This window comes from Mesitornis unicolor, unplaced genomic scaffold (assembly GCF_000695765.1).
Source record: "Mesitornis unicolor isolate BGI_N332 unplaced genomic scaffold, ASM69576v1 scaffold28993, whole genome shotgun sequence".
NCBI lineage: Eukaryota > Metazoa > Chordata > Aves > Mesitornithiformes > Mesitornithidae > Mesitornis > Mesitornis unicolor.
The window spans coordinates 15,529-32,021 of NW_010174442.1; the positions used below are offsets into that span (position 1 = coordinate 15,529).

General features: G+C 39.8%; 1 protein-coding gene across 2 annotated transcripts in view; it reads left to right on the forward strand.

The window, feature by feature from the left end:
• Positions 1 to 5,529: 5,529 nt before the first annotated feature.
• The window catches only part of ZFYVE9 (zinc finger, FYVE domain containing 9), a 36,149-nt gene continuing 25,185 nt past the window's right edge, over positions 5,530 to 16,493 (forward strand). Inside the window, exons 1-4 of one of the 2 annotated variants that reach the window (XM_010181052.1) lie at positions 5,530 to 5,599; positions 6,376 to 8,450; positions 12,935 to 13,034; positions 16,264 to 16,440. In XM_010181052.1, the coding sequence (XP_010179354.1) occupies positions 5,530 to 5,599; positions 6,376 to 8,450; positions 12,935 to 13,034; positions 16,264 to 16,440 (2,422 nt within the window). The remainder of the gene's footprint in view (positions 5,600 to 6,375; positions 8,451 to 12,934; positions 13,035 to 16,263; positions 16,441 to 16,493) is intronic. The other variant, XM_010181053.1, reaches the window with a different exon arrangement.

Genomic DNA, 16,493 nt, shown 5'->3' on the forward strand with positions numbered 1-16,493 from the left:
TCTAGGATCAAGTAGAACACACTGATTCAGCAGAACTGGCTGGTTGTGCTGCAGTCATCATGAGTAGGCACAGGGTCATTCGTTTCTTAACATATGTATAAGAGAAAAAGGTAAGAGGCAAGTTCTGCTTTAGAGTATAATGATTCAGGGGTCTGTACTTGAAATGCATGTATTTTTATCTATGCTTATATATTTATATACAGACACCTCTCTATATGGATATATATCTTATATGGAAGATGATGGAGTATTTTTAGCATTTTATTGTTTTGGTTTTTACTGAGAGTAATTGCCTTGTTTTAGAGCAAAGATGTGTCTTATTTTGTTTGGGGGAGGAGGGGAGTGGGTAAAATCTTTCTTCCTCAGTCTGTGCTGTGGGCAGATCTCATCAGTTAAAAATACAGCTATTGCTGAACTCCCTGGATAAGCTGTTCATTACAGCAAAGGTGCTTGACTTCTTCCTCCCAGGGGCAAATGATACAAAGATTGCTAAAGGGAGCTGGAACGGGATGTGGACTTGACCATTGTTTCTTGGACTGGAGGAAGTCCTCAGGAGCACTAGGTCTAATAAATTAATTTGTCCAGTTGATACGTATTTCTGTGTTGTCATGCTAGGGGAAATGACATTTTCTGGACGTCTGATTTTTGTCAGGATGAACGAGCAATGTTTTATTTCAGTTTGATCCTGTCCCTTGTGACTTTCATCTTAGAAGTCTTTCATGTATGTTTTTAGTGAGGACTGCAATAAACTGCTTGACTATTTTGTTTGGTTAGAGTTGGCTGAAATGTGTATGTTCACAGTTTCATATTGAAAGAGTAGTCCATACAGGACAGCATGATAGAAAGTCCTGAGATCTTATTCCAGTTCTTTACGTACTCTCTGGTGTTTAGGCCTTTGCTATGAGGTTTGTAGTTGTATGTTGGTAGTATTTCCTTTTGGTGCATTTGTTATTGTATTGTTTAATGTGATTGTGTGCTGGTTACCCATGGTTAGAGCCAAGAAGATTTGAAAGACTTAAGACTGTCAGTTCCAGTGGTGAAAACTTCATGAGGGTAATTTAAGCCACGCAGTGCAGAAGATCATGGGTTACATCATTCCTTATCGGAGAGACCAGAACAAATACGAGTCTGGCGGCTTTGCAGGTATAACACGAGGCCTGTCTCTTTGCACAGTCCATTTCCAGAAAGAAGCTGGCATGTGGGATATTTGAGCTGTCCAGAGAGGCAGTCTCCAAGGTTAAGCCTGTTCAGAATGCCATTAATTTTAAGGAGGGTTTTTCTGTCCTTTACTTCTGTCTCCTTCCCTCCCCGCTAATCAATTCACATTTATCTTACATCTAAATGCCATGAGGATGAGGATAGTAATTCTGGATACATACGACTGACATTCTCCCACATGCACCTTTATACTTAGGCATTAGGAGAGAGTAGAGCATGTAAGCTTGGTAAAACATAAGTTGTTAAGTTTTGAAGATAAGGGTGATGATAAATCCATGCTGTTGTATGAAGAAATTGATAAGTAAAACACAGAGTTTCTGAATTATGCGTTATCTGTGATCCAACAGGCACTTGAAAATAATGTGACTGACAGGCTGCAGGCTTTCAGTAGCTTTTTGCCATGAAAGACAGGAGATGACTCTGCAATGGGTAACAAGGGATCTTGGGTTCCAGACTTACTGTGCAGTGGATCGTAGCCATTGTGGGGTTTTTAAAATACAAAACTAAAAAAAAAAATTGGCTATTTAATTTTAGGGGCTTTTTTGCCTATAATTCGTCTTTTATGCCGAATCTTTGCATGAGGGACTGCATTTAAAAAAAACCCCAAAACTTTTGCTTTTCACTGAATTGGTGTTTTATGGCTCCTTTTCCTTGCGCTGGCACAATAGCCTCTTCTTCATGTTGTTCATTCCAATATATACTAATTTAGGAAGCGTCTCCTTTTTGGCAGCATACAGCTACAATTGCCATTGAAATTTCTTCCTGATTTGCTCATGTTTTTGTTCTCACTTTTCCAGAGTTTAAGTTGTGTGTTTGCTCATCAGCTTCTCTCCATGCCATGGCTTGGAATAGTGGAGCAGTACTAAAGAGCTTCACAACTATCAAGGATCCTTAAAAAATGTCATTGCAGCCTTTATAGTAGGAGGAAGTTTGGGATTAGGATAATTCTAAAACGGTTCCAAACTTCTATAGTGGCACCTGTGAGTTGCTATCAGAGTTTCCAAAGACCTGCATAGGAATATACGTGTTTTGATTTATGTTGGATATTTCATAAAAATACTCACAGTAAAATTAAATTGTAACCCATGGAGAAAACAGCCACCCGATTACTACAGCATGCTGTGTTAGAGCATTTTGTGTTTTCTGGTTTGGTCTTGAGTTGCTGGCCGTGCAAAGTGGAAGTATTAGATCTTAAACTGGCAAAAATATGAGTTGCTGACAACGTATTGGTCAAGAAGCATTGCGGGTGTCTGTTGGGAACACGAGAACTCATCCTTCTTTCCTGTCAGGAGGAGGGCAGTAAGGACTCTGTGGGTTTGGCAGTGTGTTTTGCCCTTGGACAGAAACTGCTGGAAAAGCTGGGAGCAGTGCTGCTGTGTTCCTTTATATAATAATAATAATTTCAGAGATCAGACCTGAAGGTTTGCAGCTGACCTTTTCTAAGAAATACCTACTTGCATAGAGAATGGTATTTCATTTAGAGTGGCTGTCAGCTTAGTGATCACGAGTTTAAAAATAAGAGATTCTTCGCATATCCTGGTCTGTAAGTAAGTGAAATAACAATAATGATATAAAAAGGTCTTTCCTCTCTTCAGTTTACTGTGAGCATCCATCAGGCTGTATTTTGGTGAGCAGATGGGATAATTTTGGAAGACCTTTCAGCAGTGTGTATTTAAGGGATCCGAGAGTACACTCTGTCACAGTTAGAGGTCAGAGCCCGGTTTTTGGTAGAAGATGTGAAGTGCTGATCCTTTTTAGACTTCTGAAACGCAAGCTTTGGTCAAGGTGGCCAGCTTCTCCGTTGTTGATGTTGTAATGTGTGCATCTGTGTACAGTCAGTGATGGGGCCAGTCGTCTGTTTTCCTTGCAGAAGGAGTTAGTCTAAAATCCCAGAACAGAGGACAAATCTGTGACTTTGTAAGGTGACAAGTCTAGTTTATCCCTGAGTTTCTTTGCAAAATAGTCTTGTTTTGGGTGGTGCTTATTGCAATTTCTAAGTTGCCTTTTCACTAATTTTCTTTGTAATTGGCTTAAAAACTTGAACTTTGCATTTTGTGGTATTTTAATGCATCATCTTTTTGTACCCATAACCTGATCATAGCTGGTGCCACAGTGAACACAAAGCTGTCTTTAGTATTGCAGTAATTGAAATAAAACCGGTCGATGTTTTTCTCAAATCCAGATACTGTGAGGGTAATGTCAAAGTAAAGAATAGTTCTAAATTGGAAACTTCCTCTGACGTGCCTCGTGTCTGTTGTACCGCTAGTGTGAAAGAGCAGCTTTTTAATTGAGCTGGAGTCTAGCTGTCGGGTCTGACACTGTTTCTTCCTGCTAAACAAGGTTCTCACCCTCTCCTCCTTCATTTCCTTATTTCACAGTGTTGAAAGCCAGCTCCGAGGAGGATAAGGCTGGTTTGGATGATGTTCAGAAAACAGATCAAGTCAAGGTCTCTCTTGATGGTGTATGGGTTATGGCGCACACTTCTCGGTGAAAAAGTCTTTGCTGGTAGTGAGTGTTTTTTAAAAATGAATCAGGGTGTCTTGTTGCTACAAACCTTTGGTAGCAAGATCATATTCCTACTGTTAGGGTCAAATGTTATTTATTATGTGAAGTTGTCGAAAGTTACTAATGACTTAGGGTTGTTTGTTTTGCTTAGTTTTTTTTTTTGGTTTGTGTGTGACTTTTTGTTTTGTTTTGTTTTTTCTGCCTTGTCATCTTCCTTCCTAGCCTGAGAGAATTATCTTTTGATGAGACTATTTACTTCTGTGCATTTTGCTAGATTTCCAGTGCCTGCCTTTCAGGGAAACAAGGATTATTAAAGCAGGCATTTTATGACCTAGCGCAATTCAAGTAACACCCATTAAGTCCTTTAACAACTTCTACAAGTATGAATCTTTGAAGCATCTCTGGGAAACGAGGAGTGACACCGCTGGCCTAGTATACATTAAAAAACCAGAAGCACAGAGCGTTTAAAGTACTTGTTCAAAGCCACATGAGCTGATCAGTGGTAACACGGGACTGAAAGCAGGATCTGCTTTCTCTGTCAGTTGGCTTTCTGATTCTCTAGAGTTATTTTCTGACTGGTGTTGGAGTAGTTTTGCTCTTACCATTATGAGAACCTGATGGTTAAACACATTAATGTGGCAGTGCCATTGTCATGACGTGGTGTCATCATCATTTAGGTTCTGATGAAAGGCGATTGCTGGCGTTGGTGACAGTTCTGATTAAATGTTCAGGCAGAGGTCAGCGGTTTCCTTGAATGTCAGAAGTTGAGGCAGTGCCTTCAAATGCTTCGAGAGGTGTTGGTAATGAGCTGTGAGGGAAAAGCATGCGGCTGGGTTTGGTGTTCTGCTTTACTGTTGGACGTGTCTTTGCTCACCTGTTACAGGGCAGTGCTGTGATCATTCTTCCTCTTCCCTCTCTCCCTCTTTATAGTGGTGGAAAAAAATTGCAGCCATCTAAATAATAATGAGAATTGCACTGATATGGAATAAAATAAAAGCTTGAGATAGGAGAAAAGTTGTTTCCTTATATAGGTTGCATTTTACAAATTGTAAGCAAACGCTGCGTGAGAAGGAGCGACATGACTTTCATTTATGTTACGTTGCCCTCAAGAGAAGTTTCTAAGCAGTTAGGGGATTTCTAAAGTGCACAGTTCAGTTTGACTTTCTGTCTGTATATGCCTTTCTCCCAAGTCCTGAAAAGAATTTCCTTTTATTTTGGCGTATCAAAAAGATCTGCCACACTAAATGGAAAATGCACTGAATTAAGCACAGGGTCAGATGTGCATATTGTTTTAGAAGTTCTGTGATGTGGAACACATTCTCCTTTGAACTGACCTGGATTTGCAAACTCAATGTGCTTACTATTTTTTTATTAGTCTGATGAGAGTATTTTATGTTGCTGTGATGGCCAGCATATACCAATGAACCCGTGTCCCTCAGATGCCGGCACCTCATTCACATCACGACATTTACTTTTTTATTTGGATGTGGCAGGATTTTAAAAAACATTATTTTGCAAGTGTTTGCGAATGCTGTCATCTTTACTGGAGGTAATAAAATCCAAAGCAAATCTGGGGAGGTTGTTAATAGGAATTAAGCAAGTTTGAGCACACAAGTACTTTTTAATTCCTGGAAAATATTTTTTATCTATGCATGTAATACATGTAAAATTTTATTTACAAAGGACTTCTTTTTCCCTTAAGTCAGGGCAATATGAAGTGGAACACTGCTGACTGAAGGTTAAATACCTGTTTGTAATTTGTTCCCTGGCAGGTTCAGACGAGAATCTGGTGGTCTTTCCTGACAAATGGAGAACTATTTCCAAGCAGAGGCATATAACCTTGACAAGGTTTTAGATGAATTTGAGCAAAACGAAGGTGAGTCATTTTGAACAAGATTTTAGGTGCACGTGAGATGTATTCTGCAGAGAACGCCATCGAAAAGGGAGAGATCTGATACCCTTTTTGGTTTTGAGTAGCAAATTAAATCTCAGAATTTGCAAAAAATATCTGTTAATTTTGCATAGTGTGTCTTCAGTATTTGCTAATAGTGTTCTGTTTCTGCTCATGTTGTTTGTGTTTTTAAAATGTGTCACTCTTTTCATAGAAAATCTTCCACACGCTTTTTAAAGAAAGGTTCTGTGGCGCTTAATCTCAGTGGCAATATTTGATAATTTAATTTAAACAAATTAAGCAAAGTTTATTTTAAGCTTCTATTGCAGTTTTGGGACACTCAAGCATAGAAATGTTTTATTGGGTCATATGAATCATATACTGAAAGTTATCGTATTTGAAGTATTAATTTTTTTGCTTAGTCTAATTGGTACTTCTGTGCTGTCAGGGAAGTTAAACATTTTATGGGAGTGGGAATCTTTCTAGGCATTTCTGTCTAAAGTGAATTAATCAATAGTTTAAAGTCGCAAATTCAACCTCCTACTAATTGGTGTAGCTGTAAAATTCTTGAGTTCCAGAGACGTTGTTCAGTTACACTACTAATGGTTGACCAGGGATGTTTTATGGCAGATGTGTTTCACTGTTGTTACCTGTATTTGAATATCTCTACAGTTATGTTTGGGGCATTCTAATGCAACAGAATTAATGGGACCTGCAGTGTTAATGGAACAGTAAGTTCTCTTATTTGAACGCTCTTTCAGATGCCGCTGTTTCACCTACACTACTGGGTGCAAAGTGGAATCAGATTCTAGATCCGCCTCCTCGTCGTCTGTCATTCAACCCGACCGTGGCCAATGTGAATGAAGCTACAACTCCTAATGAATGTCAGCAGAGATTAAAGTCTTTCTCCTTGTCTCACTCAGTGACCACACCGACAGGAGGAGAGGATCACTGTGCTAATGGAAAGGAATTCAGCATAAGCCCAGAGACCCCAGTCATGTGGTTTGATGATCAGGCGGCAGCAGACGATCAGTTGATTAAAAGAACTACTAATGATCAGTGTAACGCTGTGGAAACAGGAGACAAGAGATGTGGAAACAGAGCTTGCTTGCCAGAGGAGAAAAACGTGCTAGTGGTGGCAGTCATGCATAACTGTGACAGAAGAACACTGCAAAGTGGCAGTTTGCTGGATTGTAAAAACTACAATAGTCAGTCCCTCATGGACACTATCAGCTTTACACTGGATAACGAAAACCGACAGAGTGATCAGTTTAGTGTTACTGTCAATGGATCCATGGAAAAAGATATTGACACAGAAAAGCAGGTAAATCGGCTGTGCACCGAAGATGACTCTGTAAGTCATTTGGTTAATGCTTCATCTGAAAGCCTGACTGTTGCGTGCCCCTCCTCTCGATTAAAGGATGATTGTAATATGAGTAAAGATTCGCTGTTTTCAGAAGCTACAACTGCAGGGATTAATGCAGTGACTCTCCTACAGAGACCAGTTGATGGTACTGTTAAAATACAAGAAAATTGTGTATCAGTTGAAAATTTTACTAGTAAAGCCATTCCTCAAAGAACAGATCTAGAAGCTAAAAACTCTTCTTCTGGTTCAAGTAATGGAAGCTTAATCGTAGAACAGGAAACACCCCAACAGTTACAGTCTAGGCTATCTGGGCCCGCTGAAACTTGTCAACCTAACGTGGCTGGAAGTGGCAATTACAAGGAATGTGTTGCAGAACATTTTGCCCCTGAGGATATTAGTGCCACTGAAAGCGAAGTCACTGAATGTGATAAAAGTCTTGGCACAACAGAATTGCTCGGCATGGCAGAGTGCTACCCTGAATCTCAGGAGATGACTAATTGGGAACTGACTAAGTTGAACGAGATGAGTAATAACCAAACTCTGGGAGAGAATGAAAGACTTTTACAGACGAAACAGCCTGATGAGGCATGTAGTGATAGTAAAGATGGTGGAGATGGGATGATGGAGGCAGGCATGGACCTAAAAGGAACTGGTATAGATGAGCTTGAAGGGTCCAGTCTCTCTGATGTGATGGCTACATCAGCAGCAAGCTCTCTGTCTAATGGTTGTGATTCCTATGGAATGCAGAATGCAGTTGTTGCTCATGTTCCAAAGACTTTACCCTCCAAGGAAGACTCAGTAACAGAGGAAAAGGAGATAGAGGAGAGCAAGTCAGAATGTTACACCAGTGTTTATGAACAGAGAGGAAATGAGACCACAGAAGGCAGCAGTCTTATTTTAAATAGCGCTGGTGACCACATAAAGAAAAATTATTTACATAATCTTTGTAGTCAGGTTTCATCCATGCAAGGGCAAAATTCACCAAAACCAGTGACTAATCTGCAATCTCTCAGTGTTCCTTTTGGTGGTGCAAGACCTAAACAACCTACAAATCTTAAACTGCAGATTCCAAAGCCATTATCGGACCACTTACAAAATGACCTTGTTCCCCCAAATTGTGGAGGTAATAGTAAAAACAAAAATGTCTTTGGTAAAACGCAGTTAGAAGGTACAGCAGACGCGTTTCCTGGTGAAGCATCTTTAAATTCCTCTGTTAATGACGCTAATGGGGAACATTTGGAAGAGTATGAATCTGGAGTCTCTAGTAGTTCGTGCCTTGCAGTAGCCCCAGATAGTCCGGACAACGATCTCCGAGCTGGTCAGTTTGGAGCTCCAGCCAGAAAGCCTTTCACGACTTTGGGTGAGGTGGCTCCCGTTTGGGTTCCAGATTCTCAAGCACCAAACTGCATGAAATGCGAGGCCAGATTTACATTCACCAAAAGAAGGCATCATTGCAGAGCTTGCGGGAAGGTAAGTTTGTATTTTGTGAGTAAGCTCAAAGCACCCTTTTTTCCCCTAAAACTGCTTAAAATCAAATCAGAGAACTTCCTAAGCCACTGGCTATGTGCGTGTGACATCTCTTCCTAAAAAGTTGTGTTTGACTCTGTGAAGGAAAAGAAGGGTTTCTAAGCTCTAATCTATCCAGGGTTCTAATAGAGAATAACGGATTGTTATATAAAGCTGAAAGAATTATTGGCCTGTATGAACAGTGTATTTGTTGATTGCAACAATCATCATCTGATTCATGTAGAACTGCTATGAAATGGCTTAGCACAGGAAACCAGTTTGCAGAAATTCCTGCGCAGATAATCACATTAATGATACTGAAACACAGGGAATTGGTGGGAATTGGAAGTGTGCTGTTGAATTGCTGGCATTAAAAAAAAGGTTTAGATGGCTGATCAACTCTGTTCTTTTAAGCCTTCTTTACTGACTTTTCTCATATTGCTTGCATTACTTTAAAGAATATGCATTTGCTCCTGGACACGAATACAGTATGTTATCTGTAACCTGATGTATGTACACATTCGAGAAATTTTGTAATGAAGATGACAAAAACATAATTTCTGTATCATTTTCTGTTGTTTAGGAAATATTGTTGACTTTTTTTTTTTAAGTTTCATATATGTGCTGTCTAGGTCAACACAAATTCTCTGTGGCAAGTTTATGGTAAATCACTAGCTTGTAAAGTATTTCCAAATACCTTATTACTGAAATAAAAGGTGGCATATGGGAAGTAGGAACTTCGGTAAAAAGATGATTCAAAAGTGGTAAACTAACACCCTTGACAAGTACATGTTCAGGAGTATTTTTAAGATTAAAAGACATATTAAAACCCATGAAAAATGAAAGTATAAGTAACTTTGGTTCATTCAGGCCCTATACAGAGGTTTCTCAAGCTGATTGAGTGCTATGAGCAAGATCTTTAGCTACTGGAAGGGTGCGGGGAAGCAGAATGACTTGAACAAAGGACGTAAAAGGAGCAAATGTATGTGGAAAGCTGAAACCTGTATTTTACCTGTTTCTGGAAGGAAATTACTGAAGTCCTGAATTGCAAAAATGAGAAGAAGAAGATGAAGATATCTGTATACAAAATGGATAAAACATGCACAGATAGAGCAAGGCCAAAAATGTAGTGTGTGTGGGGGGGTTTGTTTTTAACCTACCAAAGACAAGCCTTGAGAAGAACAACCAGCTTTGTTTTGGATGATATGTGGGGAATGGATAAAATAAAAGGTCTGTCTGCTTCCTAGACAAACTTGTTTCTCAGGTGTGGAAAGCACATCACGTATTAGTATTTGGTTTTCTCAGAATGTCAGAATCATCCTCAGAATGGCATGTTTTTAGAAGCTTTTGTTAGCTCATGTTGCCTGGGCCACATTTGCACACATGCAGTCAAAAGATATGGCAGAAAATTCTGATATTTCATGCCTTATTATGCTTTTGTTTCTCTAAAAGAAAGCACTTATTAATAAATGCCAAGAACCAATATAGGTCAAATAATACTTAGCACATACTGCGAACTGCTTAACAACACTTGATTCCTGTAACAGTTCTGGGAGGAGAGAGCCCAAAGGCTTTGACGGGCAAGGTCTGGTGAATGAAGCCGTAGTGCCTGGAGACGTCGCTCTTCTCAGCTGCCTGCTCTTGCTTTCTGGTTGGGACCAGCATCCCCAGAGCGGGTCACGTTGCCCATGTGCCTGTGCGTAGGTAGCTGCTGGTTCACAGTGATGCTTCCAGTGTTCTGCTAAATGTGTGGATCTCACTGAAAGAGCTGGGGAAATAAGTGTCTTCAGCCCTTGCCACGGATTGTTTCTAGATGGGATTAAACATTTTTCAACGCAAGCTTTAGCACAACAGTTTCTTTTTAAGCTTTGTTAGCACCATGGCAAATCACTGTGGTAGGAGTGAATGTATCTGTTCCGTTTGGGAATGAAAATTGCCTTTAAAAATAGTTGAGTGGCACCTGGGAAGTCTGTCTTGGTTTTTAATTTCAGAATAATAATTGCAAAATTAATGGAAGATATGAACCTCAGGGGAATGGTAGAAAGTAATATACTTACCATAAATTTTGAATTAAAATTAAGAACCTGAAGAATGTGTGTGAACACATTCATAAATTTTACCTTACGTATTTATGTATTTTTCTTTTGTCAGATTAAACAATCACCCTTGATAGGAAAACCAGAAAATTTCTATGTCATCTTTTTACCGACAAACAAGACTATATTTATCCACTAAAATATTAAAAAAAATCACCAAACCCCCTAGCAACTAACGCTTTAACAACTCCCAGTGAACCTGAAAGCCCTAGCAACATAAAAACTTGCTTTGACACTGCTGTTCCTTTTTTATAGCGTGATACACTGAGATAATGACTGGGTGATTGCTGATAACAAAACCGAATTACCAATTGTGCTGGATCATGTTCTTCTGTGCATTACTGCTGTCAAAAGGCTGGAGGAGCCTCAGAGAGGAGGTGTACATGTTCTGTCACTGATTCTGTTTTCTCTTGTAATATTTAGATTGTGGCACTTGGGAGCTTTGCTGGATGCAAAGTGGGTCGTTTGATAAAGGGTCCTGAATTAGAGACTAATTTGCGTTGGTCCTTCATTTGTGGTTGAAGACGTTGGTTTGTCCGTGTTCAGTACTGAAGTTCCAGCTGGAAGTTTCTCCCAGAGAACTTAAATTATATCAAATGTTTCTAAAATATGCTGTGATGTCTTTATTAATATTCCCTGTAATATTTGTAAATTGGGTTAAGGTGGAAATGCAGAAATCAGATTTTTAAAGTACGTTTGCCCTTTGTTTTAAAAAGGTTTTCACATATGTGGAAGGGTTGTTTTTATTTTTTATGAAAGTTCCAGTGCATGCACAGTTACATTTTGTTTCTGAAATGTTTATGTTGACCTAATTAGTAATCATTAAAACTGGTTGAGATGAGGCAGGGTGGGCTCTTCCTTCTTCACATTCGTTTTCAGCTCTCTTGGTGAACTTAAAGCTTATTTTATAAGTGCTTATTTTAAACACTTGCCACTAAAAGACTGCAAGGGTAACAGGCTGCAAAGTGGTCGTAATTTGGTGTGATCTTTAACTTTGTTGTAATTTAGTTGGGCTTACGGAGATACAAACATGTATATATAAAAGAATCCTATGTGGTCTCTTAGGTATGTTACATGTACTGCTGTTGAAGTGCTGGTGGAATAACTTTTGGATTAAGAAAGCGTTACAGATCATAACAACACACAGTGAATTGTAGGTATAAGAGCCACCTAAAATTGAAACCTGAAATTCTGTCTTGATAGCTGAACTTGTTTGTTGGGTAGCTGCTGGTGTTTCTAGATTTCCTGATTGTGACATTACCTTTCTGCATGAAATGGGTGTCAGTATCTTCACGTGTCACCTGAATAATCACTCTGAGGAAATGCTGTTGTTTTTTTTAAACCGAGAAAACATTATTCTTTAAAGCAAATAAGAAATCATTAGGGCACGCTGACTTGTCTGTTCTGCAGGGTTTTGTGATTGCAATTGCTATGGTAGAGTCATGCCTGCATGCAAGTGTTTGTGTTGGTGCCCGAGCCATGCTCATGGTTTATGGTTTTGCTTGTCTGGAGGAAGCCTCACCAGAGCTTCCTGCCCAGGACGGGGGCACTGTTGGAGCTGGTTCAGGTGAGAAGCGCTGGCAGTGCAGCTGCGTCTCTGCAGCAGGTTGTCCCCTCAGGGCTTTGGCGCTGGGTCTCCCCTGAGGAGCCAGTGTGCCCAAAACACAGTTCCTGATTTCTCTCTAGTGTTGTGATGCTGTAGTGTTTATAGTGGGGTTTTTTTTTCAATGCATAAATGGAGCAAGATTTTCTTGCGTTTCCAATGTCAGTCAGCTTTTTAAAATGTCATTTTATATGTTGAACACTTAAACTATTTTGATATAATCACTTAAGTCTCAGCTGAGGAATAGCTTGTTATGTATGAAGAGATTAAAAAGCTAGAGTTGCCAATATAGATGAATTGCCCTGCTGCAAATGTCTTGTCTGAATTAATCTGTGCCACAACAATTTCTTATGTAGATAAAATTTGTACGTTTAAACACAGTTGATTCTAAAAAGTACTCATGCTTTTTCTAAGACTGAAATTAGTTTCCAGACTGGTGATTCTCTGAGGGATTATAAAGTGTATTATGAAGTTAAGAATTTCTTAACCCACTGTCACTTATGGCAAACATTTTCAAAGCACCACTGTGCAGTATCAGGACCACATGCGTTTTTGTGTTTCACGTAGTACTGCTTCACCTGGGTTAGTAGGAAAGGCACCCTGTGCAGCTGTGGCGTGACTAGGAAAATACTGACAATTTACCTCCTTGTTTTGCATGCCTGGAGCTTTACAGATATTCTCTTGTCTGAATTTGTCTGTTCTTCACCTGCTTTTGAACAACACTGAAGTTGTTTCCCCTTTGGTTGCAGGTTTTCTGTGCAGCGTGCTGCAGCCTGAAGTGCAAGTTGCTGTACATGGATCGAAAGGAAGCTAGAGTGTGTGTAATCTGCCATTCGGTACTAATGAATGGTAAGTGGAAAGAGAATCTGAGATGCGGCGCATCTGGCTTTGTGTTGAGCTGCAGTGATGATATTTAAAAAACTAAATCCTTTGTTTGTATGGGTAAGTATGCTCAGACAGCAAAGGCCCTTGAGAGATCATCGTGGAATCTCTGTGGAATGTGGGGCTTCCTAAACTAAATATGATTAGCAAAAGGTAAAAACTGATAAGGTTGCGATGAGTTTGAAAGCTGTCATTTGTGGGTGCTTTACCAGGATTGCAGAAACTGGGTTTTGGTGGGTTTGTTTAGTTTTGTTTTCAGGAGCCTTCTCTCTGTCCTTTGATGCCTGAGTGGGTAACCTGTTACCCTTTTGTATGGGATGCCAAAGAGTAATGTAGTTGTGCCTTTTCTAGGTTATAAGAAATTGGAAAAGTAATATTTATCCACAGATTAATTAAACTCTCCTTCCTCTTTAACTCCTTGGTGCTATAGTAGGTGGTCTGGCCTAAAAGCTTGTCTGCAAGTGTGGACAGACTGAGTTTGGATGATTGTTTTGGCCATGGTACTGGAGAGTCTGTCAAACTCAGGATGGTGCTGTGGCTAAAAGCCTGATGTGAACGTGGGACATATGAGAGAGATCACAAGTAGTTGTGAAGTTAAAAACTGGAACAAACAAGAAGTTACGTTACCTCTGCTTGGCGTAAGGAAAGACTGTTTGGTTCTGACTAAAGGGCCATGAAACCTGTTCTGTACTTTGTCCTGTTCAGTGTTAACGCTGTAGGTACGTGGTATAAATACGGGCAGACACAGAGTATTCTAACCACTGAATCTTCAGGCTTCTGAAACTTTCAAGAGCTTCCCGAGCTGGCAGTTACCTTTGATTATGCTGTTCAGTTGACTTATTTCCATGATATGGAGAAAGCTGTTGCTGAAAGACTCGATGTTCAGTTTTTGTATTTTGAATTGAGAAGGCAGAAAAACTGGATTAGATTGAGAGAGGTTCCACGCGAGTGCTTAAATCATGAGAAAACTTGTCTCATCATGAAAAATTTCAGGCACTCTGTCTTTGGTTTATTAATGGAAAGGTGAATAGATGATTTGTTCTTGGAGTATAAATACATAAATATATCTGGATACCTGAAGCTTGATGGCAGCAGTTACTGCAGCTGCAGAGGAAGGTCTGGCAGGCGCAATCTAACGTGTGGTAGGTAGAAGGAGAAGTCAGACAAATTCAGGTTCTAAATGCAAGCTTTTAGCCATTAGGATAACTACCTATCCTGATAATTATCGAACAGTTATCATGACATCCCTGTTGCTGCACATGTTTAGTTAAACTTTGGAGACTTCGATAACAGATTGTTGTGGTAGCTTTTACCAAGAATTAGGAAAATTATGTTTTATGTCAGAGTTCAGACAAGGTACTTTTGATGATATCTTTACATGCTACTGTATAGTAGATTATTTGGGCTGTGGTTTTCAGAATGATCTGTCAATTTGTTGAGCATCTAACTAAACTTAGAAGCTCATAGCTTTATTTTATCTCCAAAGAAGTTCAGTAATACGCAGGTTGGTTGAAAGTAACTGAGTGCTTAGTCTGAAGATGAGCATTCAAAATTAGTAGACAGGTTCTGTTATTAAACAGGAATACTTTTTTCTGTTTCAGAAAGATTAGAGATTAATTAGGCTGCGGTGGTAAGTTTTAATTATTAATAATTCTTTACTGTAGGCCAGTGCGTAAGGTGATAGAAAATTGTAGGTTGTAATAAGTAGAAATTAAAACCGAATCCTGCTGATGATGCTGAAGGGGTGCTAAGATGTTACATTTTGAGATGGAGAAATTTGCACATTTCAAGGTGTACAGGAACAAGGAGTTATACATACAGCTGGCTCCTTTTGCTGGTGAGTAGGATCTGTTTTCATCTGAGGGAAGAACCTGAAAATATTTCAGTTGAAACCAGAAGTGTTCTTGTAAAAAGGCATAATAAAATTGATCATATTATAATGATTCCAAAAAGCCTTTCTGTCCTGCTGCCAGGATGGATACACATCAGTGGCAGCAAACAGTGACACCACTGCTTGGTTAATTGTAGAGGAGTGCTGCCTGCGTGCTGAAGGGTACTTGCCACGGGCTGCCTCTCTGTTTCTAGCCCTGCTGCAGGGCCTTGTGATGCTGCTTTTGGATACTGCTTAGTTAATGTATAGCCTGATCGTATCTGATCCCTGCTGGCCCTTGCAGTTTCTTTGTTGGTACAGTTAGGGAGTTGTTTCCACTCAGTGCAGCAGGTTGAGCACGAATGTTTGCAGAGTCTTGGAACTGGGGGTAGGAATGGCACTTTACAAGAAGTTGTTCCGTTTGGTTGCTCAGTGCCTGGTTTGTGTTTCACTGGGGTGTGGGGGGAGGGTTCTGAGTTTTGTGGTACTCTGCCATGGCCAGGCTGTGTGTTTAATAAGTGTCCCATGCTATTTTTACTGTATTTTCAGTTGGTAGGTATGCTGAGTTAGCACTTTGCTTGATCTGGAGAAGGCTTTTAAAATGTTATTTTACCGTGCTTTCCTATTAAAGGGATCCAAGAGATGTAACTTTTCTTTGTGCATTTTTTAGCACTTCATTCTTTCGGGACTTATACTCTAAATGAATAAAGAATTGCTGTTATAAAAATACTTCAATTTAATTTATCTTCTCAAATGGAAATGTCAGTACCTTTTCCACTGGCAGGCATTTCACTCTCTTGGTTTTGCAGGTTGATGGGAGGAAGCAGGAGGGGTTTATGTTCTGTTGCGTTCTGCTTGGGTGTTTTGGTCTTGTTATTTTCACCTTGCTTTTCTGACAATTCATAGCTAAAGGAACCCAAAGATGTACATGGTGTACTCAGGTGTTATATGTGCTCTGAGAGCTTCAGTGGCATGGTATTTACACCTGACTAGAGGAATGCATTTGTATGTAACACACTAGTACGGTTGAACGGACAAGCACACATATGAATTTTCTGGTACCTTGCACAGCTACAGATGAGAAAGAAGTAGTAATGTGGAGATACAGTCTGTGTCACTACTTAGAGGGGAGATTTCCCTGTGATGAATGTTGTTGACAAAGAAGTTTTTTAATTACAGTGTCTTGGGCTTTTAAATAAAGGAAGAGAAGTGGTATTTGGAAGGCGTCAGGGTCCGCTGTAGCTGTAGCTGCAAACTTAGCACAGTGTTTTGGACTGTTAGGTACCTCCTTCTGTGCTCATGTTTTTTGTCCTTTGTTTGCTTTAGCTCAAGCCTGGGAGAACATGATGAGTGCCTCAAGTCAGAGTCCTAACCCTAACAATCCCGCTGAATACTGTTCTACTATCCCTCCTTTGCAGCAGGCTCAGGCCTCGGGTGCCCTGAGCTCTCCGCCTCCCACTGTCATGGTACCTGTGGGAGTTTTAAAGCATCCTGGAGCAGAAGGTAAGAGTTCTTATTTGTTCTTTCGATTTACCTGTGATAAGAATTTGGAAAGA